The 22,970-nt window shown below is 45.4% G+C and overlaps 5 protein-coding genes across 13 annotated transcripts; 3 read left to right on the top strand and 2 right to left on the bottom strand.

The window, feature by feature from the left end:
- Positions 1-2,250: 2,250 nt before the first annotated feature.
- Positions 2,251-2,770, top strand: LOC117192195. The gene is made up of 2 exons (XM_033396862.1): positions 2,251-2,519; positions 2,589-2,770. Exons 1-2 carry the CDS (start codon positions 2,339-2,341, stop codon positions 2,654-2,656), a joined length of 249 nt encoding a protein of 82 aa, XP_033252753.1. The 5' UTR covers positions 2,251-2,338; the 3' UTR covers positions 2,657-2,770.
- A 151-nt stretch (positions 2,771-2,921) lies between these two features.
- On the top strand, positions 2,922-6,516 carry LOC117192288 (little elongation complex subunit 1-like). 2 transcript variants are annotated; one of them, XM_033396946.1, is made up of 2 exons: positions 2,922-4,496; positions 4,554-6,516. In XM_033396946.1, exon 2 carries the CDS (start codon positions 5,386-5,388, stop codon positions 6,499-6,501), a length of 1,116 nt encoding a protein of 371 aa, XP_033252837.1. In that variant the 5' UTR covers positions 2,922-4,496; positions 4,554-5,385; the 3' UTR covers positions 6,502-6,516. The 2 variants fall into 2 exon arrangements, with proteins under 2 accessions (XP_033252837.1, XP_033252838.1); XM_033396947.1 differs by having other exon boundaries at positions 4,554-5,281.
- Positions 6,517-6,695: 179 nt separating this feature from the next.
- Positions 6,696-9,744, bottom strand: LOC117192286. Of its 4 annotated transcripts, none has more exons than XM_033396942.1 (5): positions 9,543-9,744; positions 8,131-8,500; positions 7,652-8,068; positions 7,364-7,582; positions 6,696-7,296 (listed from the first exon to the last, which is right to left on the bottom strand). In XM_033396942.1, the coding sequence occupies exons 1-5, from the start codon at positions 9,635-9,637 to the stop codon at positions 6,844-6,846; spliced, it is 1,554 nt and encodes a 517-aa protein (XP_033252833.1). In that variant the 5' UTR covers positions 9,638-9,744; the 3' UTR covers positions 6,696-6,843. The 4 variants fall into 4 exon arrangements, with proteins under 4 accessions (XP_033252833.1, XP_033252836.1, XP_033252835.1 ...); XM_033396945.1 differs by lacking the exon at positions 9,543-9,744 and adding an exon at positions 8,667-8,733; XM_033396944.1 differs by lacking the exon at positions 9,543-9,744 and adding an exon at positions 8,577-8,595.
- A 1,897-nt stretch (positions 9,745-11,641) lies between these two features.
- On the bottom strand, positions 11,642-21,019 carry LOC117192285 (golgin subfamily A member 4-like). 3 transcript variants are annotated; one of them, XM_033396941.1, is made up of 9 exons: positions 20,588-21,019; positions 19,415-20,520; positions 16,817-16,913; positions 16,554-16,744; positions 16,291-16,494; positions 12,571-16,218; positions 12,442-12,513; positions 12,253-12,369; positions 11,642-12,205 (listed from the first exon to the last, which is right to left on the bottom strand). In XM_033396941.1, the coding sequence occupies exons 2-9, from the start codon at positions 19,430-19,432 to the stop codon at positions 12,188-12,190; spliced, it is 4,365 nt and encodes a 1,454-aa protein (XP_033252832.1). In that variant the 5' UTR covers positions 19,433-20,520; positions 20,588-21,019; the 3' UTR covers positions 11,642-12,187. The 3 variants fall into 3 exon arrangements, with proteins under 3 accessions (XP_033252832.1, XP_033252830.1, XP_033252831.1); XM_033396939.1 differs by lacking the exons at positions 19,415-20,520; positions 20,588-21,019 and adding an exon at positions 17,138-17,290; XM_033396940.1 differs by lacking the exons at positions 19,415-20,520; positions 20,588-21,019 and adding an exon at positions 17,138-17,290 and having other exon boundaries at positions 12,257-12,369.
- LOC117192289 lies at positions 17,867-22,126 on the top strand. Of its 3 annotated transcripts, none has more exons than XR_004474276.1 (5): positions 17,867-18,054; positions 18,117-18,516; positions 21,084-21,186; positions 21,274-21,779; positions 21,838-22,120. XR_004474276.1 is itself a non-coding variant. In XM_033396948.1 (2 exons), exons 1-2 carry the CDS (start codon positions 21,752-21,754, stop codon positions 22,110-22,112), a joined length of 303 nt encoding a protein of 100 aa, XP_033252839.1. In that variant the 5' UTR covers positions 21,483-21,751; the 3' UTR covers positions 22,113-22,126. The 3 variants fall into 3 exon arrangements, 1 of the variants encoding a protein (XP_033252839.1); XR_004474275.1 differs by having other exon boundaries at positions 21,268-21,779; XM_033396948.1 differs by lacking the exons at positions 17,867-18,054; positions 18,117-18,516; positions 21,084-21,186 and having other exon boundaries at positions 21,483-21,779; positions 21,838-22,126.
- The last annotated feature ends 844 nt before the right edge of the window (positions 22,127-22,970 follow it).

Genomic DNA, 22,970 nt, shown 5'->3' with positions numbered 1-22,970 from the left:
TGGGACATCTACCTACCGGAAATCGAAGTGTCAATCCGTGACTCGGTGCACGATGTATTTCGCTGTCTCGATTCGATGTATTTGGACAACAGATGTTTCTGAATGGGAACTGCTATAAGCTAGCGAGGAAGCTGCAGTCTTTGACGGAACATGAAGTGCACGCATTAGACCCCGCGGATAAGCGACACCTCATTCGCGAGCAAATTAAACGCAGCCTACACCAAGCGTATGAGCGGAGCAGCCAGCGATACAACAAACGGGCCCGAGTCTTTTTCGCCAGACCTGGCCAAGAAGTCTACAGGCGCAACTTCACCCTCAGCGACTTTGGCAAAAGCTACAACGCCAAGTTCGCCCGGAAATTCCTAAAATGCAGAGTCGTACGTACAGTAGGGAATAACGCCTACGAGCTGGAGGATCTGTCGGGGAGGCCGGTGGGGATTTTTCAAGCCAAAGACCTAAAATTGTAGCGAAAACTTCAGACTGAGTCAGAAACAAGGAAAACGCACTCACGTAGGGAATATCCGATCAGTGGGTGTAAGCCTACGTTGGGCGCTGCAAGATCCTAGGCACCGTAATGTCCGGGAAGGCCAGCAGTTTTAGGGAAACGTGTAACTCTTCGATGTTTGCGAATAATTCTCCGGCCATGGTCGCTCGAATTTTCGCTAGGTGTTGCATGCGAAGATATCGATAGGTGATACCCCATAGAAGCGGTGAGGAAGATAGAAGTTTGAACAGAGTGGCAAGGCCAAAATTTAAGGGGAAAAGGTTAGCGAAGAGTGGCGCCACCTGGTCCTGGAGAGTGAGAGTTCCGCGCGCTCTCCGGAGCCGTTATGAGAGAAGATTTCCGATCTCATCCCATAACGGAGTCCCGAAGCCAACTCACCCATCCCCCAAAGAAAAGAGAGCCGCCAGCAGCCCGATTCAGGCCATGCCCTTGAACCTAGTTCAAGGGCTATAGAAGAGAGCGATTGGGATCAGCGGCCCGGGAGCATTAAACAGAGCAGCTAAGCCAAGAGGGGGTTCAGAGAAAGAAATTCCCGCAACGGAGGAGCATGCGCGCCGGGCATAGTGATCTAGTGATTTTTTTGTTCTGAAAGAAAAAGTGAGTGGGATGAGGATGGAGTAGTGGCCATCACCCTGAAAAAAAAAAGATAAATAAATCTGTGATTCCAGGGGATCCAGATCAGTGAGAGACCAGGAACCAGGACTAGCGGGACGGGAAAGAGACCCAAGAAGCATAAGAGTGAGTCCGCTCCAGAGGGGGGAGTAAAGAAACCCCAAATTAATTTTTTTGTTGGCCAATCCGTAGGGAATAGGTCACAGCTCCGCCATCCTGGCTTGCTTTTTGCTGGGCTCGAATACACAATACCCTCGCCCATTTAGGGACAGAAAAAAAATCATCAATCAACTTATTTACTCCCATTATTTATTTTTGTTAGACGTCTCCATTTATATGTATATGTTAATCCCCTAATTTAAGTCCGTCCATATTATATCTATATGTAACTTATTTATATTTATTATATTAATTATTTCTATTTATCTATTTATTTATTAACCGCCCGTAGTGATAAGATGAGGGGGGTATGAATAGGCAGGCTTAGTGTAGCGATGATACCGTGCAAAAGTAGGAAATTGAAGTGAAAATTATAACGAAGAAAATGAATTGCTAAGCGTTTCATATGGGGGGAAGAGGAGCCACAGCAACGAGAGGGTAAGGCTGCTGCACATGGCAGCATGGCATGGAGATCCAAAACGTTGTCATTCAGATCTCAGGTAGGGAGGGTACGTCAGGGGTAAAAACATCGACACCTCGACCTGGTCCACGTCTGTGTTGAAGGAAGTTACTGTAATGTTGTTTGTCGAGTAGAGTCCGTTTGCAGTTTTTTTTTGTCGGTTACTTTTGTTGTTTCAATTTGTTCGAGATGTCCAATTAGTTGGTATATTGTGCGACCTGAGGGCTTGGGAAGTACCCAGCCCTGGGATGACTGGCTAGCCGGCCTTGCCCCGAAGAAAACAAAGGTTCGTAACATCGGCTTAGATTCTAAGAAACTGTATTTAGAATTAAGATAAACTAAGCAAGCCATATATTTGTGTTACATTCTGCCAGTATAGTACAAATTATTTACACAGCAACAGTATATTTTCGATCATCTCCACGCACGATAGCATAAGTTTGCAGCCCCGATAGCAATTTACTCCAGAGTTGCACCTGACGATTTTATTGTGTTCTTTCAGCGAGCTACGTACGTTCGACAATCGGGAAAATTACATAATATTTGCATAAATCAAAAGTTGATATTTCTTCGCCTCATCAGTATCCAAATCAACAACTACCATGTCCGACAAAGCTACTCCTGAAAAGCCCGCGGGCCGCCCCATGAGATACCCATACACTTTCTCGGCAAAGATTGCCCAATTCCCCATCAAGCACTACATCAAGAATCAGTGGATCTGGCGCTACTACTTCATTGCGGCTGTTGCCTGCGTGCCCGTCTTCTACAAGATCAGCCGATTGGGTATGTTATCCTGCTCCTGCCGAAATTGCATAAACAAATGCACTTGCTAATCAGTATTTCTTCCAACAGCCAACTCGCCCGGAAACAAGAAGGCATGGGCCGAGTCCCAGGCTAAGGAGGCTGCCGAGCACCATTAAATGGCCCACAAGAGCGATGCTGCCATTAATTTAGTTTTAATATATGCCTCTACATTTCAGAGCTGTTTTTGTTGGCTTTAAACCTGATCGGCGAATAAATGAGTTGAAAACGGATACATTTTCTGTCCATAATAAAATTGTAAAAAATGTGGTATTTAAAAGTGTATTAAAATACCAGACTTAAATATCTGTATTTTCCAGGGATGGAGAAAAGTATCGATAGTCTTATCGACAATATACCATCCCTACTGTTGTGACGGTTGTAAAAAAACGCGGAATATTTTTTATTTTTGTTTATCTCCGTTTTTTCAATTTAACTAGACGTGTAGTGTGCGCCCATGCCACATTGATAGTTGACTTTCATGGTTTGAATAGATATGCAGTTTCTCGCGCAGGTGCAGTCAAACTAAGGGTTTATCCAGCGGCCCAACGTAAACACGTGAAGTGGTACAAAAAAGGAGGAGGAGGCGCTTTGGCCATGCCGGAGAACCCTCAGTTTCCCGAGGTCAACTTAGATCAACTACTGGGTCCGTCCGCTAACGAGGGCACGTTCCTGGCCCCGTATCGGCATGCTTTGATATCCAAAATCAACACAAACACCCAGTCTAAGCGTCGCCGGTTGTCCGAGCGGATTTGCGACAGCGATGAGTTGATACGGAAAGTGAAACAGCTGCAGAGCCACAACCAACAACTGAACGGCACGCAGCGGACAGCCAAGGAGGTGACCGATCTGTACTCGACAGAAAAGCAGCAAAGGATAGAGCTGGAGAAGCATTGTCAAGAGCTCGAAGGGCGCTGCAGCCAGCTGGAAATAAAATTGGACGCTCAAGTCACCAACTGTGAGAATCTGGAGGAGGATCTGAAGGTCAGGGCCCTGCCGATGGCTGCCAAAGACCTGGTCGAGGCCTACATGAAACTCGCACACAGAGTAGGCGACGATGCCGGGCTGTCATGACGTAATGAAAAAAGTCAGAGACTACTGCAAGTCGGCAAAGATTGTTGTCGCAGAACTAAAAAGTCCTAACCCGAAAGCAAAGCGAAAAGGCATCACCCAAACAATGAAAACTCAATCCACACAAACTTCGACAACGCCGAAGACCAGTATGTGTTCCTTTGGTGTGCAAGTCAGCCTGGTGACTGGTGACAGTCTGGTGAAGACACGCAATCAGGGGACGCAGCATAAGAAATCCACGACCACACGAGGAACCACTACGGCCGCCTTCATCAAGTACCGCGATGTGGGTACATGCTTTCCAGAACCGAAGCCCGCGCCGAATGTGCGCCAAATCCTAGATGAGATGTTATCCTGGCACAGCCCCGCTGTAGCCATGCCCCTAAGCCCCATAATGGAACCTCCGTTTGTGGTGGAGGACATCATCCCCAAGAAATCCACCGTAAATATTGGCAACTGCACCATGCTTTGCAATGTGCACCGAGAGTTCGACTTCATGCCTGTGGTGCCGTCACAGATAAAGGTCTCCACATCTCGGCCACCCTCGCACACCATGTTCGAAAGTGTGAAGGATGAGGCATTGGCGGGGGGCACCGTGCCGGCTGGCATCGCAAAGGAGTTTCGGGAGATTCTTAACTTTCTACCTCAAAACCAAAGCTGCCTCGCCAACCTGCCGCCCCAGGCCTTCGATGAGCTGTGGCATGTTATTGGCCAAATGGTTGTGTCTGCTCCACAGGGGATGGAACCATCCGCTGTCACCGCCGCCCAGCATTAAGCAAATGGACTTTACAAGTTGGCTCTACGCGCTCTATGAGGGCACACTGACTCATCCGGTGATTGAAAAGCAGCGTGAACCGGATCATGCCTCCAGTACAAGCAGCAAAAAAGGTCTTCGTGCTATATTCTTTCGATTAAATGATTTAACTCAACGCGCTTTCTTTACAGATAACTACGAGTCGGGCACAGATTGCATGGGAATGGATGTTGGCACTGATCCTATGGACATGATCGCAGAATCGTCCAACATCAGCATCGGAGGAGAGCTCACGCCGATACATCTGCCACAGAAGCCACCGCAAGAACGAAAGAAAAAGTCAAGAAAACGCAAAGCGTCTTCGATTCTGAAGCCAATCCCCAAGCGAAAGCTTGTGCATGATCAAGCAGCAGTGGAGCAAGCACTACCCCAAATGGCCAATGAACCAATGGAAGTGCACCAGAAAGGGGAGTCCCCAGCACCAGAGACGGCGATTCAATTTATAACCAATCTGAACACCTTCAAAATGCCCTACTGTGATAATTTAGACTTTGATTTGGACTTGGAAGAGCGGTATTTGCTTCGTTTATTGTCCACCAATGGCCATGGCATGCGAAGGACAGTGGAAAGTGACAAGAATATGGAACATTCAGAAAGAAATCCGCAGCCGCCACCTCAATACGAACTCAATGATAATGAGGATCGTACGACGAACACAGATTCCGTCCCAGCGAAATTCAATCCGAAAGTCTCCAGTGATGAAGAAAATTCTCTGGAAGAGCTAAAGTCAATGCAAGAAGAACTCGATGGCAATGTGGAGGATGCTACGAGCGACACAAATTCCTTGCCAGGTGAATGCAATCTTCAAGTCTTCAGTGATGAAGAAACTTCTGTGGAACAGCTGTCGCCACCTCAAAAAGAACTCAATGAGAATGACGACATCCTCATGAGTAACTCAGATTTATTGCTGGGGGAATGCGTGAAGGATAAGGATATGCCATCTTTCGAAAATGACAGAGAGGAATGGGAAGAAGCAAAAACAGCAGCAGATCCACCAAAACCAGCAACGCCAGTGCACACAAATTTACATTTGGAGCTATTCGGCAGCGAATTCCTTGGGATTCGTTGAATTTCGGTTGTAGCAACAGCGAGGGATCGGAAATTCTAGTTATAAATGAAGGAAGTTCCCCGATATCAGAATCCCCGATATCACAATCTCCGATATCACAATCCCCTATATCACAATCCCCAATATCACAGTCCCCGATATCAGAATCCCCGATGGCACAGTCGCCACTGCGACCGGCCTTTAGTCAGCTCAAAAGGAAGGAAAGAGCAAGCGAGTCGCCGCAAAAGGAAGTTCGTTTGACTCGTTTAAGAGCCAAGCAGATCCAAATGGAACAAAATAGCCTAAAAGAGGAACAGGCGAAAGATATAGATCAAAAATTAGAGCAGACGCCGACACAGGAAGATGAAACGAAAGCGAAGAGAAATGAGACGAAGGATTTGGAGCACGAGAAGATTATTTTCTATGACTTGGAGTCTCCAGCCTCACCCACTTCGACGTGGACGGACCAGAGCGACAGTCCACCCATCGAAATCCCATTGGAGCTGTCAGGGTGCCGCAAGAGTGACGGCGAACCCAAGGCTATGCTTCTTCATATGATGGATGCACCCAAGGGTAAAATGCAGTCTACGCATCGTCTTAGGGAGACGCAGAAGGATTTGCTTTGCTCTACAATAAAAAGATATCTTATGGACACCATTCAACTGGACTCGACGTGCAGGGACCTCTCGAACGAGGTCTTTAAGATAACGCGGGATGTGGCTGTGATTGATAATGTGATGATTACAGCCTTCTGCCAGATGACCTACAATTGGATGGAGCCCAAACCAAACGACCCGTTGGATCGCCTGCTGAATGCCCTTAGATACTTTGAAATGTTCAGATCCAACCAACCCTCCTTCACACAGAGCTTCTTGTGTGCGCTGGAGAAGCGTCTCTTCCGGGTGACAAAGGATAGAATCCAACTGGACTGGGCCATCACGTGCGTCAAACGGGGTAGCGACATATCTCCGACGACATATCTCCGCCGATCCACAAACGACATATCTCCGCGCGAAATTATGACGTTTTAAAGCGACATACCTCCGCGCGGAGATATGTCGTCTCAAAACGTCATAACTCCGCGCGGAGATATGTCGTTTGTGGAACGACGGAGATATGTCGTTTCAAAACGTCATATCTCCGCGCGGAGATATGTCGTTTGTGACACGGCGGAGATATGTCGTCGGAGATATGTCGCTACCCCGTTTGACGCACGTTTAACTAATTTCGCATGTAAAATACACTTATATTTTTTTGACAGCATTTCATTTTATAACATGATTTTATTGAAATTAAAAAATGTGCAATAGTCCAAATACACAGAAATCATAATAGAAGTTTTCTTAAATTTTGTCGTTCTTAACTTACACAAGTTAATTGTAAATAAAAACATTGCGTATGGCCTCTTCGACTTCTCGGTTGCAACTTGGACATTTTGGCTTTATATTTTCATTTTCTTCCAAGTCGTTTTTTGCTTGGTTGTGGGCCACAATTTGATCCCAACATGTACCACAAATGTTTACGTGATTGCACGGGCGCAACAACACAGACTTTGGGTTACATAGGCACACATTGCATGGATTCATTTGAACCAATGATTTATCAGATGACTGACTTGAATGAGAAGCATTCGATGAAAGTGACGATGTGGAAGATTTCATATCAGAAGACATTCCAGTTAAATTGCTTTCATTGTCCACCCCTTCAAAGAAGTCCTGCTTTGAAAAGCGGTCAGCTAAGGAAACAGTGCATGTCAGAAATCCCTGTATATCTATTTCACCTCTTTCAAAAAGATCCATTGCGTCCATTATTTTTTTTGAGCGATCCTGAGAACAAAAATAATTAAGCTAACATATTATTTTGAACGATTAACTTAAAATTTATTCAACTTACACGTAATTTCTTCTTCTGGGTCTGATTTCCATTACCACCATTTTGAAAGAGTAAAGCAAACTCGCGACTTTTTTCATTTTCTGCATCAATAAGACATTGAACAAATTTACAAAAGTGCCCATTTGCTCGAATTTTATTTCCCAAATTCAAATTATAAGCTTCTACTGAGCTCGTGGTTCTAGTTGACCTCTTAAACACGGATATGCTTTTTGGTCCCTCCTATAAAATTAGGGTTAAAAATTGATAAGTAAAATACAACTCAATTATTAAACAATAAATAAAATATACCTTTTTAAGCCACTGTCTATTAAAATATTTTAAAAATGGAGAAAACAGCTTCTTATTTAAGTTTATTGCTTCGCCTTTTAGAAGGTTAAATGCTTCGACAATTTTGCTTTCTGGTAAAAGCGGCAAGTGCAAAAATTTCATAAATAGCATGTAAGCTTTCTTATTGCATTTCAGCGTATTTTCAAAACCACTCGATTGCTTGGCATTTTTCTTGCATGCTTCAGTAAAATGAAACCAACAGGCGTAAAAATTCATGTTGGGATGCAGACCTTTTAACGCGTTACGCATTGCCTTTTCGTAATCTGATATAAAGGATGCTCCTTTAAGGCAGCAAATGTTCGAGTCTATATATGTGAATAAGTGCTGATAACACAGCTCCGTTTTGCGAGTCATCAAAACAAAAACAAAAGGGGTTATCTAATTACAAAAAATTTTTGATTAGAGTTAGTAAATAAAGTGTAGCATAAGAAGAAATTTACCTTCTGCAAATATTTAATATAAATTATTAAAAGTTGCTTAAAATCTCCAAAAGGGCACACTTTAAATGTAGCATCAATTAAATAATGCCTATTATGCTCCGAAATGTTGGCTTGCATCAAGGTGATTACCTTGTCTGATGAAAATATGCAATAAGCAAACGAGCTCGATGCGTACACTTTTTTATAGAACTGATTTGCAGTATTTCCCTTGGTTATTCCAAAACGGTTCATAATATTTTCGTCTTGAAAAGCTTCCAGAAAATTCTCTGCAGAAGATGGAGGCTTTGGCAAGAAAGGCTGTCTTTTTCTTTGCAAAGTGCGTTTGACAGAGTCATAATTTATTTCAATCTCCGCTTCACCTTTTGTTTTCCTAATTAATTGAATAGAAAAATAATACATCAGTCTGTGTGCATTTCTTGTCTGCTCGCATGCACATATGTACATACATGTACACCTATGTACATACATATGTATGTATGTACATCAGGGGACGGCACGGCCAATGCGCGCAGACGGACTTCGAAACGAGCATTTACCGGTCAAAAACCGAGCGACGACCAAAGTCTCGCAAACGGACTTAAAGGGGCATGATTCGCAAGAAACACCGGATCACGATGAGTTCAATAAATATTTGCACACTGAAAAAATGTTAAACTTTAAACTAAAACAATCTTGAGAATTCGATTGGAAAATTCTCTATTAGATGCGTACATTAAATTTATCTAAAGCACTCATACAATTTTTTTTACTATTTCGGCTGAGTCCCCACTGTGCCGCGCCAAAGACATCAGCGATCACGCTGCCCTACGGTTTCGGCACGCAGACGATTCATATTTTGTTTTTGTATTCTTTCTCTCCAGACACACCGACTCGACGCTGACCGAGGCATTGACGAAGCCGAGTAGCGTAAAAGAGAATTGAAGTAATATCCCCGCGCGCCCGTACCATGAAGCGTCAAACAAAAATTGAAAAAGAATTTGTTCCTCATGCAACATCTTGGTTTTTTATATTTTTTAATTTTACTTATCTTACCAACCAAAAAAAAAAAGTTCGATATTCTTCTCCGTTACCCCGCAAAAAGGAAAAAAACAAAATGCGCACTAGAAAACACCCCCACAGCCTATTTGGTTCAAATTCTCTTTGAACAAAATAAGCTGTGGGGTGGAAAAAGGCAGTATTTTTGTTATTTATTATTTAAAACGTCTTAGAAAAATGTTAAAAAATATAAGAAGTTCGTTTTGTTTGTCATTTGATTTTCATTGGTAAGTTTAATGGTTTAGAAGTTATGAAAATTTTAAATTTTTAACGTGCTTTGGTTCATTTAAGCTGTGAGCCACTGTACAAACATACATACATACATATGTAGCAAGGCAGTATGTATTATTAAAATTTTAATTAATATATTAACTTACTCAGCAAGAACATCATTGAATACTTTTTTGGTGTCGAAATTGCTATTATTTTCGCACTTCAGTTTTATTTCACTAAGAGCACTGATTTTTTCCATTTCATCACTCTGAGGGCCATGGCTATGCACAACATATTCAGGATTTGAGTAAACTCTAGATTTGTCTGCACTTAAATAAACTCTAGCTTTACAGAGTTTAACCCGGCATATGTATGTGGGTTCGCCTAGTTTTAATTGTTTGTTTTTTACATAAATTTGTTGCTCGCATAATGAAAACAACAGTAACGAGAAGCCCGCTCGGCTTCCTTCTCTGAATTCAAATTTAATATTTTCGTAGTCCATGTTCTTACTGTCTGAGCAACCGAATCGGAATGAATGCAGCAGAATAATGCGGCATATTTTTGGCGCGCTCCTCGCACGCTTTGCCTATTGCACAGAAAATAAATATTCTATAACATTCTATTCTATGCACATGTTTAAAAACAATAAATTATCTACATATTACATATTAAATAATACGTTTATATTACATTAAATACAACACGGCATTCTTTAACAATTTTTGTTTAATGAAATTAACTTCCTAATAAAAACGCTGTTCATAAATTATGCAGTAGCTATATTTGCTCAATTAAGACAATATTTTTCACGGTGCATTTACAGTTAGGTAACCAGCTGAAGATAAAGAGTATGTGCGAGAGGGACAGAAAATCAGTCAGAACATGTCGTCGGGCGCTGCATAGCCACTGCAAATTTATTTGTTCCTTTTGTTTTGTTTTTTTGTTTTTTTTTTGTATTTTTTGATGGTGTATCGGCATAATTTGCTCAAAATCGCTGCGCGGATATATGTCGCTTCTAAGTGTCATAGCTCCGCGCGGAGATATGTCGTTTGTGACACGGCGGAGATATGACGCTTTCAAACGACATAAGTCCGCCAGAAAAAAAGCGACATAATTCCGCCGGCAAAATGTACTGGGCGGAGATATGTCGTCGGAGATATGACGCCATGCCGTTTTCGGATTCTAATGGCTGGCATGCAGTCGGCCCACCTCCAGGTAGAGTTTGACGGGCATAGCGTCATATCTCCGACGACATATCTCCGCCCAGTACATTTTGCCGGCATATGTTTTTGTTTAATGAAATTAACTTCCTAATTAACTTAAAAACGCTGTTCATAAATTATGCAGTAGCTATATTTGCTCAATTAAGACAATATTTTTCACGGTGCATTTACAGTTAGGTAACCAGCTGAAGATAAAGAGTATGTGCGAGAGGGACAGAAAATCAGTCAGAACATGTCGTCGGGCGCTGCCCATATGAGAACCCGTCGCGCTTGCTGCTAGCAAAAATACTGTATAGATACGACAGGGATGTGACTCAGTTGGTGTACGAGGTGTTGTGCTTCCATCCCACGGTGCTGCCGCACCGCGAGGTCCGGGAGTACAACAACTTCGATCCCCTGATTACTGTGATCAAGCATCTGCTAATGTGCCGGAATTACGAAGTGAGTCATCCCAAAGGATGCGAGCGATTGCTGCTCTCCAAGCTGCGCTTCGCGTATCACTTCCAGCCCTTTGAGCCCACCAAAGAACAGGTGCTGGAGAACCTGGTTGACAAGCTGAAGGCGGGCCGCCTGGACCAGCTGAGCTACGCCCTTGCGCTCTTCTGTCGTCGCAGCCCGCGGGTGGATGTGTTGAACAATGTGCTCGCCCAGCACCTGGTGCCGCTCGCCTCTAGCTACTGTGATCTAAGTGCACATACTGATGCGTACGATGTCCGACTCGAGGGTATTCTGCAGTGTATATCGGTGGTGCTGAAGCCGCTGCCCCTGGTCACCGACATCTCCAGCTTTATTGGGCTGTTCAAGCGCATGCTCGTGGTAGTGCCTCGAGCAGGCGTTCAACAGGCAGCCGTTCAAGCCATCTTGCGGCTGCAACGGTTCGGCTTCAAGCACGTTCTCGATGCTCTCCAAAACTACAGACCTAATTACCAACTGACGCCACTGACACGCGCCATGTTGCGCTGCTTTGTGCAGCGGCGTCGCGTCTACCATATCCAGAGGAAGCAAGCACAGAGCCATGCCCAAGGAGCGGCCACATGAGATTCTCTTTGTATGAATTGCAACTATTTATTTAAATTATAGTGTATATTATGTATAGATATTTTGGATTAAACTAAATGCCAACTGCAACTGCAATAAATCTTTGTCGATGCTCTTTACAATATTCAACTTAAACTAAAATACAGAAACACGATTTCACTTATGCGGGAGATGTGGGGAGCGCGAAAGAAGAGAGGCAAATCTCAATAGAAATTTACATACAATAGTGCATAGCATGCCAGACAGTGGGAGAGACAAAAGTAGCTAGAGTTCCACGGAGGACTGTACAATAATAACATCGATAATAATAACATATACATATTTATGTGGAGTGGGGTCTATGCGTGCTGGAAATGAAATGCTTGGACGCCAAAATCCATTGCCATATTTCATGCCTGCTCTGCCCAGTGTTTTGGGAGGGGGCGGGTGAGGTATAAGGTACTTGTTGTGATCTTGGGCTGCTAACCATTCTGATTAAATTTGAAGTCTAGAAGCGTGGCTGGGCATGGCTCCCACCAGCCGCCGTCGTGGAGAGCCATTAGTTCATGCTAGATCAGTTTATTCAACTGCAAAGAAGCCATTGAGCATTTTTTTGTAGATGGGATGGTCATACCAACGATCGACGCTGATGCTCCTTCTCCAGGGCCACCTGGGATTGCTGTGGCGAGAATTTCAGCACCGCCGATATCACCTTGACCAGAGTCTCGTTGTTCGTGTTGCCGGTTAAGTACTGCCAATCAGGGAATAGATATTTAGGGCTTGCTTCGTGCATTAATGGTGGATCTCTGGACAAGACACTCACCTGGAACATAATGTTGCGCAAATACTCAAACTCTGTGTTGGCCGGCACCGACTCGCTGTGCTGCATGGATACCTGGAAAGGCGATTCATGAAATAAATTGTTATCAACGAAATATTCATCCATTCTTACTAGTGTTTCATCCAGTTGGCGCGAGAGTTTCGCATTCTGCAGCTTCAGGCGCTCGTTGGACTGTTCGAGAATCAGGAAGTTTTCACACTTTTGTTCAAGGAACAGGTTTCGATTCGTCACATCCTGGACCTCATTCATGATCTCCTTCAATTTGGACTCCAGCACGGCCTTCTCGCTGGTGGAGGCCGCTTCCTGGACGTGTTTGGGGGCCATGCTGTTCAGAAGTTGCAGAGCTTGAATGCCCGCCCTCAGGGTCTCCAGTTCATTGATGCGCTCGGCCATCTGCTGGTTGTTCGCCTGCAGTTCCTCGATTTCCTGTTGCATATTCGACTCGGCGCCGTTGCTCTTGTGTTTTAGACCCTCCAGTTCCCGCTGCAGCTGCTCGTTGAGGATGCGCAGACTGTCGGTATCTGTGGCAGCGGAAGCGGAGGACGCAGGCTGCTCCTTGAGGCTGGCCACCTCTTTTTGGAGTTCCGCAATGGCCGCCTGAAGACTGATCTGTTCTTCTTGGGCTTTGGCCAACTCGTTTTGTCTCTCCTGCAGGTGCTGCTGAGTCTGAAGCAGCTCTGTCTGGACTGCATCGCTCTGTTCGGTCACGAAACTGGCGTGTTCCCGCTGGCGGGTAAGTTCGAGGGCCTGTTCCTCCAGCGCAGTCTTCAGCTGATCTGCCTCCGCATTGGTCGTCGCACTTTGGCTTTCCTTTTCGGTCACTTGAGTGGCGTGATGCTCGACCTGCTCCTGGAGGACATACAGCTCGTACTGCAGCGCCTTTAGCTTCTCCTTGAGCTCCCCATTCTCGGCCAGCTCATGCTCCAGCTGCTTTGTGTGCTTGTGGAGATACTCGTTTTCGACTTGAATTTCCTCATATTTTGCCAGCTTTTGGGTGGAGTCCACAGTGATCTCAAGTTGACGATCCTTCTGGGCGAGGGTCTCCTGCAACTCCTCCAGTCGCTGACTTTGCTGATCCATCGCCAGCTGGAGAGCATCATTGGCCTCGTGCAGCCGCTCAACATCCGCATTGGCTGCACTCCAGCGTGCCTCGAGCGTGGCCATCTGGCTGGCTTGGGCCACACTGGTGGCCTGCATTTTTTCTTGGACGCCCTGCTCTATCAGCCTGAACGCATCGATCTGCTGGCGAAGATTTTGGATGGTCGCCTGCAGCTGGGACTCGCTCTCCAGGTGGCTGGCCTCCAGTTCAGTACAGCGTTCGGACTGGTCTTTCACCTGTTGCTCATGCTCGCGTTGGCGCTCTCGCAGCTCTAACAGATGCTGCTGCTGCTCGGCCAGATCTCTCTCCAGATTAGTCTTGACCCGCTGCAGCTCTTCACTGGCCGCCTGCAGGCACTCCAGGGCATCCTTGTTCAGAAGCGTCTCCTTTTCGTAGGCATCGCATTTGTCCTGCAGCGTGCGATAGTCGTGATCCATTAGCTCTTGTGCATTCTGCAGTTTAGAGTGTTCGTCGAGCACCTGCTGCATCTTCGCCTGAACCTTTGACAGTTCGTCCTGTTTCGCCTGCAGCTGCAGGTGTAGGTGATTCGCCTGCTCCTCCAGCAGACAGTTGCGCTCAGACAGCTTCGTGTTTTCACTCTGAATTTCATCTATCTTGGCTGTGGCGCGCTCGTCCTGCGCACTGTTGCTCTCCTGCTCACGCTGCAGAGCCTCGATGCGAGTCTCCAGTTTGCGGTTCTCGCCCTCCAGTTGACCATGCGAGTCCTGCACTTGCTGCAAGTACGCCTGCATGCTGGTGATTTCCTCCAGGATAGAGCTTACGCGTGTCTGCAGCTCCTCCTTCTCGCTCTCCACCTGCCTGGCGAGACTCTGGCTCTCCGCCATCTCTTTTTGGAGCTGCTCTACGCGAACTGATTGTTCGCTTGTCTTGGCTTGTTGTTGATCGTGCTCCTTTTTCAGCTTGTTCATCTTATTTCCAGAGGCCTTCAGTTCCTTCTCCTTGGCCAGGAGACTCGCCCGACTGCCGGCCAGCTCCTGGTTGAGTGTTTCGAGCTGTGCTTTCAGTGCTGCTATCGTTTCACTCTCTGTGCTTTCATGCTGATCCTGAAGCATTTGGATTTCACGCTGCAGCTGCTCCAATCGCAGCTTGTGCTGCTCTTCTAGAGAAGTCTTTTCGGTGCTCAGTGCGGCCACAGACTCTCGCTCGATCTCCAGGCTCTTTTCGAGCTCCAAGATTTGCTGCTCGCGCTCCGCCAGCTGCCCTTCAAGCGCAGCCAAATTATCTTTGGTCTGCTTTAGTTGACCCTCAAAGTCCATCTGCTGGGAACGCTGGACAATTTCGAGCAACTGATCGTTGTGCTGCCGCAGGTCCTGCAGACTCTGCTCACTGTCTGTTCTGAGCGCATGCACTTCCTTCTCCAATGCCCTAACCTGCTCGTTTTTGGCTGATAATTCGCCTCTCAGGGAGATCAAAAGTTGTTCGGTGCTAAAGAGACTCGCCTCTGCTTCCCCTCTGGCCAATTGTAGTTCTTGTAGTTGGTCCATGGCAGCTTTATTTTCGGACTCGAGATAATTGTTCTCTTGTTGTAGTTTTTGCAGAGTCAGATCGCTTTCTACTTTGAGCGTTTCCAGTTGCCTCTCTAGGGCGACCACCTCGTCTTCCTTTGCAGATTGCTGCATCTTTAGTGTATTTAATAGCCCCTCCGTGGACAAGAGTTTAGCTTCTGCAGTTTCTTTGGCAACCTGTAGCTTCTTCAGTTCCTCGGAGCCACGCTCCTGGCTCTGCTGCCGCAATTCGTTCAGTTTACTTTCGCTGTCCGCTTTTAAAGTTTCCAGTTGCTTCTCTAGTGCGACCACCTGTTCCTCCTTTGCCGTGTGTTGCAACTTCAAGGACTTCAATAGCTCATTTGTGGACGAGAGCTGAGCTTCTGCAGTGTCTTTAGCCACCTGTAGTTTCTTCAGTTCTTCGGAGCCACGGTCCGAAATGTGCTGGCGCATTTCGTTCAGTTTTGTTTCACCTTCCGCTTTGAGAGCCTCCAGCTGCTTTTCGAGGACTACCACCTGTTGCTCCTTGGCTGTATGCTCGCCTCTGAGTGTGCTCAAAAGATGTTCTGTGGCAATGAGCTTCGCATCGCCTTCCTGTTTTATTTCCAGCAGCTTTTTCAGCTGATCTTTGACGTCGCTGGTATGAGACTCGCGCTGGGACTCGTATTGCTTCAGCTTCTCCTGCAGTTGCCGCACCTCGATATCCTTGTGCTCCAGCTCTGTGTGAATGGCCTGTTTGGTCTGGGCCAAGAGCAAGACGTTCTCCTCCTCCTGTTTTTGCAGAGCTGCGTGTTTCTCCGTCATCTCTTGAAGCTGCAATTGCCGCTCCTCCAGCAACTGCTGCAGATGGGACAAGTCCTCAGTCGAACTGCCATTCGCGGGAGGCTGGGACCTCACTCCTGATTCCTCCAGATCAATCAGCTTGTCGCTGTCTAGACCTTGACTGACCCGCTCTAGGACAGCCGAAATATTTTCCGGATTCTCGCCGAGCAGCTTGACCTTGGTCTGGTAGGCCTTCATCTTGCAGCTCATGTCATCCATTTCGATCCGTAGTGCCTCCTCCAGATGCGCCTTGGCCTGCTGTTCCAGTGTGCATTGCTCACGCAGTTCACTGATCCTACGCAGTGCCTTGTCTTGTGTCTCCACCAGACCCGACTGCAAAGTAATTTTATCGACAGCATAAGCAGGCGCTTATCAGTGATTGGTAAAGATAAGATTGATAGATCCCCTTGCCTTGGTGCTGTCACGCTCCAATTCCTTGTACTTTTTGGCCAGATCCGTGTAGCGGCAGCGATACTTGTGGTAGCGATCGAGGGACTTCTTGTACGCATCGTACAGCTGATCCTTGGTGATTACATCCAGGCGTGCCGTCGAAGCAGAGTCATCAAACTCACTGCTCGTCTCATCCAGATCCGATTGCAAGTGATAGACCTAAAGTAATCCATTTTAAATCGTAATCGTGGGACTATTCCATATATTCCGATATTTACGGCTGGGAAATCGTAGGAGGGCAGGCGAAAGGACACATCGCTGGCCATGGATGAGTTGGACAGCTTGCGGCTCCTTGGTATGGCTCCGCCGCCCAATCCATTGAGGGATTGTGTGGAGGAGCGTCCCCTCAGCGAAGAAGCGCTCGTCACTGGCAGCTTTTGTATGCGGTACGGCGAGTTCTGAGGCGTGTCTGTGTGCATGGAATGGAAAATGGGCTGATAAGAAACTCAAACATAACTGGCAGAAAGCAAAGAAAGCTCACCCTCCTCCGTGATGCTGAAAAAGTTCTCATTGGTGCCGCTGCTGGTGTTGGTGTCCGAGCTGTTTGGTGTTGTGTTCGTCGATGAGCTCACGGCCGCCTGCAAGAGTCATTAGGCATGTGCGGGAATGTGTGTTAGTGCAAGGTTTTCCTGGGTGCCGTGCTAGGCCAGCAGCTGGCCATAATGTCTATTATGATAGTGGAAATGGGTCAAAAATGCATTTTCATGCCGCTCCACTTGCTCAATTTCACACACACACACACTGAGATTGTTTTGGCCTGCGTATGTTTTCATCAATTTGCATTTTTCTTTTCCCCCCCTACCTGTGCAGCAGTCCCTAATTGTTGGAATTTGGATGGTGACGCTTTCACCTCCTCGATCAGCTTATTCTTCAGATTGGCAAACATGACGACCCACTTGCTGCACTACTTGTTCACTGCCTGCGCTACCTGGTTTAATCACAATTTAATTTTTAATTAAAAAACATCTAACATAAATAAATACGTGTCTGCAGAACTAGCGATGTGCGATTTGTCGATAAATATACCGTCCAACCATCAGAAATCGGTATGGGTTGGTCCTCCTTTGTGAGATTTCAGTAATATCCACTACGTGTCTTTCCGTTTTCCGGCTCCCTGGTTTCACCAATGGGAAATTATGGAAATATTGGCTTCACATAACAATAGACTGCTAAATGTTTACGTCTTAAAAAACTGAATGAAAGCTGAGCCGGTTTGCTAATTAATGAATGACTCGCTTTTTTATCAACTCAAGCTTGTGTTTGGGGGAATTTGTTTTTTCAAATGATGGAAATGCGGCTTCTTAAACACTCTGCAGCTTTAGAGTCTGTATAGCTACTTAAAATATTATTTTTGGTGGTTAATAGGCTCTGCACACTGAGCCCATCCCGGGGGAATGGTGGGATTTTTTGACAGATGTGAAACTCCGATTCACACTGCCACCATCCACCATCCACCATCCGTCAAAAACAGCTGATGCCAATAACAAGTTCATTAAATTTGCGAGGAAGATTTATTAATTCTTGGTTCTTATAATGGATGATGAAGGTATAGCAATTATTTCGGCTGTGGTTCAACAGCAAAATATTTTCTTGCACCAACTAATAATGTTGCTGTCAATGAATAATGATGATGACGATAATGACTTTAACATTGACGAGGATGAGATGACCCAGATGACTGCCATAAAAACACAAAAGCCAGGAAGATTATGGTCGTTTGTGAGTACTTCTACTAACTTCAACCATAGTTTAAAGTACAAGGACATATTTTATGGTTTTAGAAGCGGTTCGGGACATTTTGGGAGAAAGATGTACCAGAAAACAACGAGGCGTTTTTCAAAGAGAGTTTCCGAATGGAGAGGCCCTGCTTTGATATTTTAGTGAATCGGCTTGAAGTGCTGCGAAAGAAGGACACCAACTGCCGAGCTGCAATTCCTTTGGAAAAGCGCATCGCCATTGCGCTATACACTTTGGGCTCGTCCTCTGAGTACCGAACAGTTGGCAGGCTTTTCGGTGTAGCTCCAAACAGTTTGTGTAATATCCTGCACGAGTTTTGCAGAGCACTTATCGACGAGTTTTCGAAGGAGTACATGTCGCCCAATTACCTAACTTCCGACAAAATTTATGAGTGCGTAAAGGGATTCGAGGCAATTGGGTTTCCTCAGTGCCTAGGTGCAATTGGTAGGAAATTGTAACGTGTAACGCTCGTCTACGCTAGACGGACAGGAGGGGCGATCTGCAAAGGCGGGGCACGCTTTAAATGTTCCGGCTCTAGCTCGTCGGCTTTGGGGTGGTGGTTCTTGCGCGTACAGATCGTCTCCATTTAGCAACACTATCACGCGATAATTTTAACGATTTATTTTCCTAAGAATTGAGCGTGCTGCGACTATACGGTGCTAGAACTACCGGTAGATCGACGAAAAGATAAAAGAAACGCTCCGTAAAGAATAGGGGAGAGTGCAGAAGAGAAGGAAGGAGAAGATGAGGGAGAGAGAGAGAGAGGGAAAGTAGAAAGAGAGTGAAGAGTGAGGGAAAGAGGAGGAGATATCGGTTGCTATCCCACGGATGTCAGTGTGGTAGCTTATTTTGCCCGCCCAACCTATGTCCATCTTCCTCGAAACCGGAAGTTTCAGATGGCCCCTTTAGCTAGATCGCGGTTACACGCACGCCGGCACAGAGTTCATCCTTTTGTATCTTTATCTAAATTCCATTATATATTTGTTCGATAAACGATCAAAACTAATATATTCAGCGATGGCATATTTTTCTAATTCTAGAGATCTACAGCGAGTATATGTATATGAGAGATTCTGAGGCGTATATAAAGTGATATGAGGTGGGGTTAATACTTAAGGTGTATCTTAAGGTTAGCAGGGTATTCCTGGCACAAATTCATTCAAATTTTCTTTCAATTCGGTTGCTTGTATACAACTGGCAATATAGGATATAGTGAGGAAAGTGTAAGATTGCTGCTATGCATTAGCGATTTCATCGTAAATTCGTTTCTTATTTACTTTTCGAGAGCTTAGGATTGGGCGCGCCCGCTAGAACCAAACGAAAGTCGCAGGATTTTACTCACGCAATTACGTTTCTCCATCGGCGAAAGATCGATCTTCCGGCAACTGCTGAAATAGAACGTTATCCTTTTTCTTTCGTTTACATTAGTGCTTTCGAGACCTTTGATTTCCCTCAGGCGGGGTTAGATCTAAATCCAATCAATTTCTGTTTTGTTTCGGGTGCTTTTTAGATTTCTTACAATTTCCTCTAAATTCTTTCCAATATTTCATATAAATTCTTAATTAGAACGGGTACAACTAGTATTTAAAGCTAGATCTTAGGAACTTCATTTGTTTGTTCAAAGGAACGATTCTAGAGTCTTATTCATGGGTTCGAGTCTCTGTCGGATTCGACGGAATGGCCTAACTGATATTTAAGCTAAATTTTAGGAGCTTCATTTGTTTGCTCAAAGGAGCGATTCTAGAGTCTTGTTCATTGGTTCGAGTCTCTGGCGAATTCGACCGGATGGCCTGCAGCTCAATTACTTTTTAACTGGGTTGGGCGAATCGCATCGGACTGCCTGCCAAGGAGAGGATAGGCGGGACTGAAATCAGGGTCCGAAGAGCGTATTTATTAATTTTAATTCTGCTGGGCTGCTCTCGGGCCGTGTCTTTCTTCAACACCGGCTTTACTGCGCCATTTTTGAAACACGGACCGAGATCTGGATTCTACGGCGACGAAACTCTATTAATACAGGGGTCTGTTGAAGCGGGAACGGTAGATCGTATTTTCTTTGCAAGTCTTTAGAACATTAAACGTTGCAGGGCTCGAATGCGCCTGGTTTTGCCAGCACAAACTCCTCGCCGGGCGACATGGGCGCCGGTTGGGGACGGGGAGCGGCCAACGGAACGAGAACATCAGCCCACGAGCAGTGGACGCGGTCTCGGCTTGTTGATGCGGCACGTGGAATCTACGGAGCCTCTCGGCGGATCCGGGAAAAACGATGAACCAGTATGCTGACGCCTGCGATTTCCAGGCGGGTCGAAGTACTCCACTTTGCTGGTCACTTTTTGGTGCCGCAAACGTGGGGTGCCTTACGGCGCCTTAGCACGTGTCGCGCTAGGCTGGGGCGCGGAAGGCGGCGTCTTCCCGAGGAGCTGGTCCACAATTTCCGCAGGAAATCTTTTGCTGCGGAAAATACGAGTTACCTCTATTAGATATTCGCCCGGAGAACGGGGATCGACATTTATCTTACCGCAGTGGCGGCGGTATCCGTGGATGTACACAGATTAATCCAGCCTCTGGCGGTTCTCGGGGTTAGAACGCCCACAGAAGAGGTTGCCCCCGCAGAAAACGGCCACACTTATAACCCTTCCGGCACTGTACACACTTTCGACTATATTTAGTGGAATTAGGCGCGGATGTAAAACTTTTCACTGATTGGAAAAAACACGACTCGTCGGCTTGATTATCGCACAGGAAAAGATCGAAGCCGGAAACCTGCTCTGGCCACTTGACATTTGCATGCACTCTTGCATGGGGAGGTTACGCCCTCTAGGTTGCCAAATTGGAGCAACCCTGACCTCGGCTGATTTCGATAATTGTCAATCTTGCGGTCAGCTGCCCAGGCAGCTGATCGGCAGGCACCTTCCAACACGTACAAAGGCGATTCATGCCCCCTACAAAATCAATAAGAACTTCAGCAATATGTTTACATATAAATTGGTTTTTAAACATCCTTTTTATTCTAGATGGATGCCACATCGAAATAAAACCACCAGCAGCTGAGGCAGTAGACCACCATAACTATAAGGGCTGGTATTCCACAGTCTTGTTTGCCCTAGTGGATTATAGGTATGCAAATATCTTGCACAAAAATATGTATTTAGCAAGTTGGTTTAATGTCCTAAATTATTTAAATCCGATTCTTTTTAGATACAGATTTACATATGTAAATATCGGCTCTGAAGGAAGGTGCAATGACTCGATGATATACCAGAAGTCAAGCCTTGCAAAACATATCGAAGCATCGGCATTACTCCAAGAGAAAGCCAAGGAAATAAGCGGAGTAAACGTCCCTGTAATGCTTATCGGGGACTCAGCATTTAGGTTTTCTAAAAAGCTGATGATACCTTACCCGTTTTCCACAGTCGCCTCTTTGGAATAGCGCACGTTTAACTACAACCTTTCCAAAGCTAGGCGAGTGGTGGAAAATGCATTTGGGCATTTAAAAGCCAGATTTCGAATAATCGGAAAAGGTCTTGATAGCCACCATAAGCTACAGTCGGTAAGCCGACTTGGCATAAGCGATAATGCTGATCTTGCGGCATGTGCAAGATATCAGATTACCGCCGGTTGATCGTCACATTCAGGGCGCTGAACTGAAGTTCGCTGATTTGGCATTTTGAGTGCAAACAACATGGAGCAGAGCACATTGGACAACGACAGTAAGTTTTATTAATTTATTGCTAAAAAAATATATTTCATTTAAGGTGTTCATTGCAGATCCTGATGAGTACTTTTCGGATATTATTGAGATGGACCTGGACGGATCTTGTAGCTCCAGCACCTTGTCTGGGCGTCCGCCAAAGAAAAAGAAAAAGACCGACATTTCGTGGCTGGCAGAGATCGCCCAGGAGCGTCTCGAACAACAAAAGGACCACCACAGAAAGAAGGAGGAGCACGACGTTAGGCAGGAGAAGATGGTGCAGGACTTGATCAGCACCCAAACAAAATTCCAGAACGACTTATTAGAAGTTTTAAAAAATAAAAATAAATAAGTTTTTAATTTTCATTACGGTTTACACAATATTTTGCGATTGCAGATCGTATCTGTTCTGCTGACTGATTAAAGTCAGCAGAACTGTTGCTGGTATCGGGCTGTTCGCGCTGCTCATTTGTTGCAAGCTCCCAATTTTCATTAATCGCGCTGTTGTGCATATTTAATATATTGTGTAAAATACAACAGCTCATTATTATGGCGCTATTATTTTTGTGGTGGCTATCAAGACCTTTTCCGATTATTCGAAATCTGGCTTTTAAATGCCCAAATGCATTTTCCACCACTCGCCTAGCTTTGGAAAGGTTGTAGTTAAACGTGCGCTATTCCAAAGAGGCGACTGTGGAAAACGGGTAAGATTTCATCAGCTTTTTAGAAAACCTAAATGCCGAGTCCCCGATAAGCATTACAGGGACGTTTACTCCGCTTATTTCCTTGGCTTTCTCTTGGAGTAATGCCGATGCTTCGATATGTTTTGCAAGGCTTGACTTCTGGTATATCATCGAGTCTTTGCACCTTCCTGCATAGCCGATATTTACATATGTAAATCTGTATCTAAAAAGAATCGGATTTAAATAATTTAGGACATTAAACCAACTTGCTAAATACATATTTTTGTGCAAGATATTTGCATACCTATAATCCACTAGGGCAAACAAGACTGTGGAATACCAGCCCTTATAGTTATTGTGGTCTACTGCCTCAGCTGCTGGTGGTTTTGTTTCGATGTGGCATCCATCTAGAATAAAAAGGAAGTTTAAAAACCAATTTATATGTAAACATATTGCTGAAGTTCTTATTGATTTCCTACCAATTGCACCTAGGCACTGAGGAAACCCAATTGCCTCGAATCCCTTTA

Source organism: Drosophila miranda (genome assembly GCF_003369915.1).
Source record: "Drosophila miranda strain MSH22 chromosome Y unlocalized genomic scaffold, D.miranda_PacBio2.1 Contig_Y2_pilon, whole genome shotgun sequence".
Classification (NCBI taxonomy): Eukaryota; Metazoa; Arthropoda; class Insecta; order Diptera; family Drosophilidae; genus Drosophila; species Drosophila miranda.
Note: the sequence above shows the minus strand (reverse complement) of the source record. Positions and strands in the feature narration are given on the sequence as shown.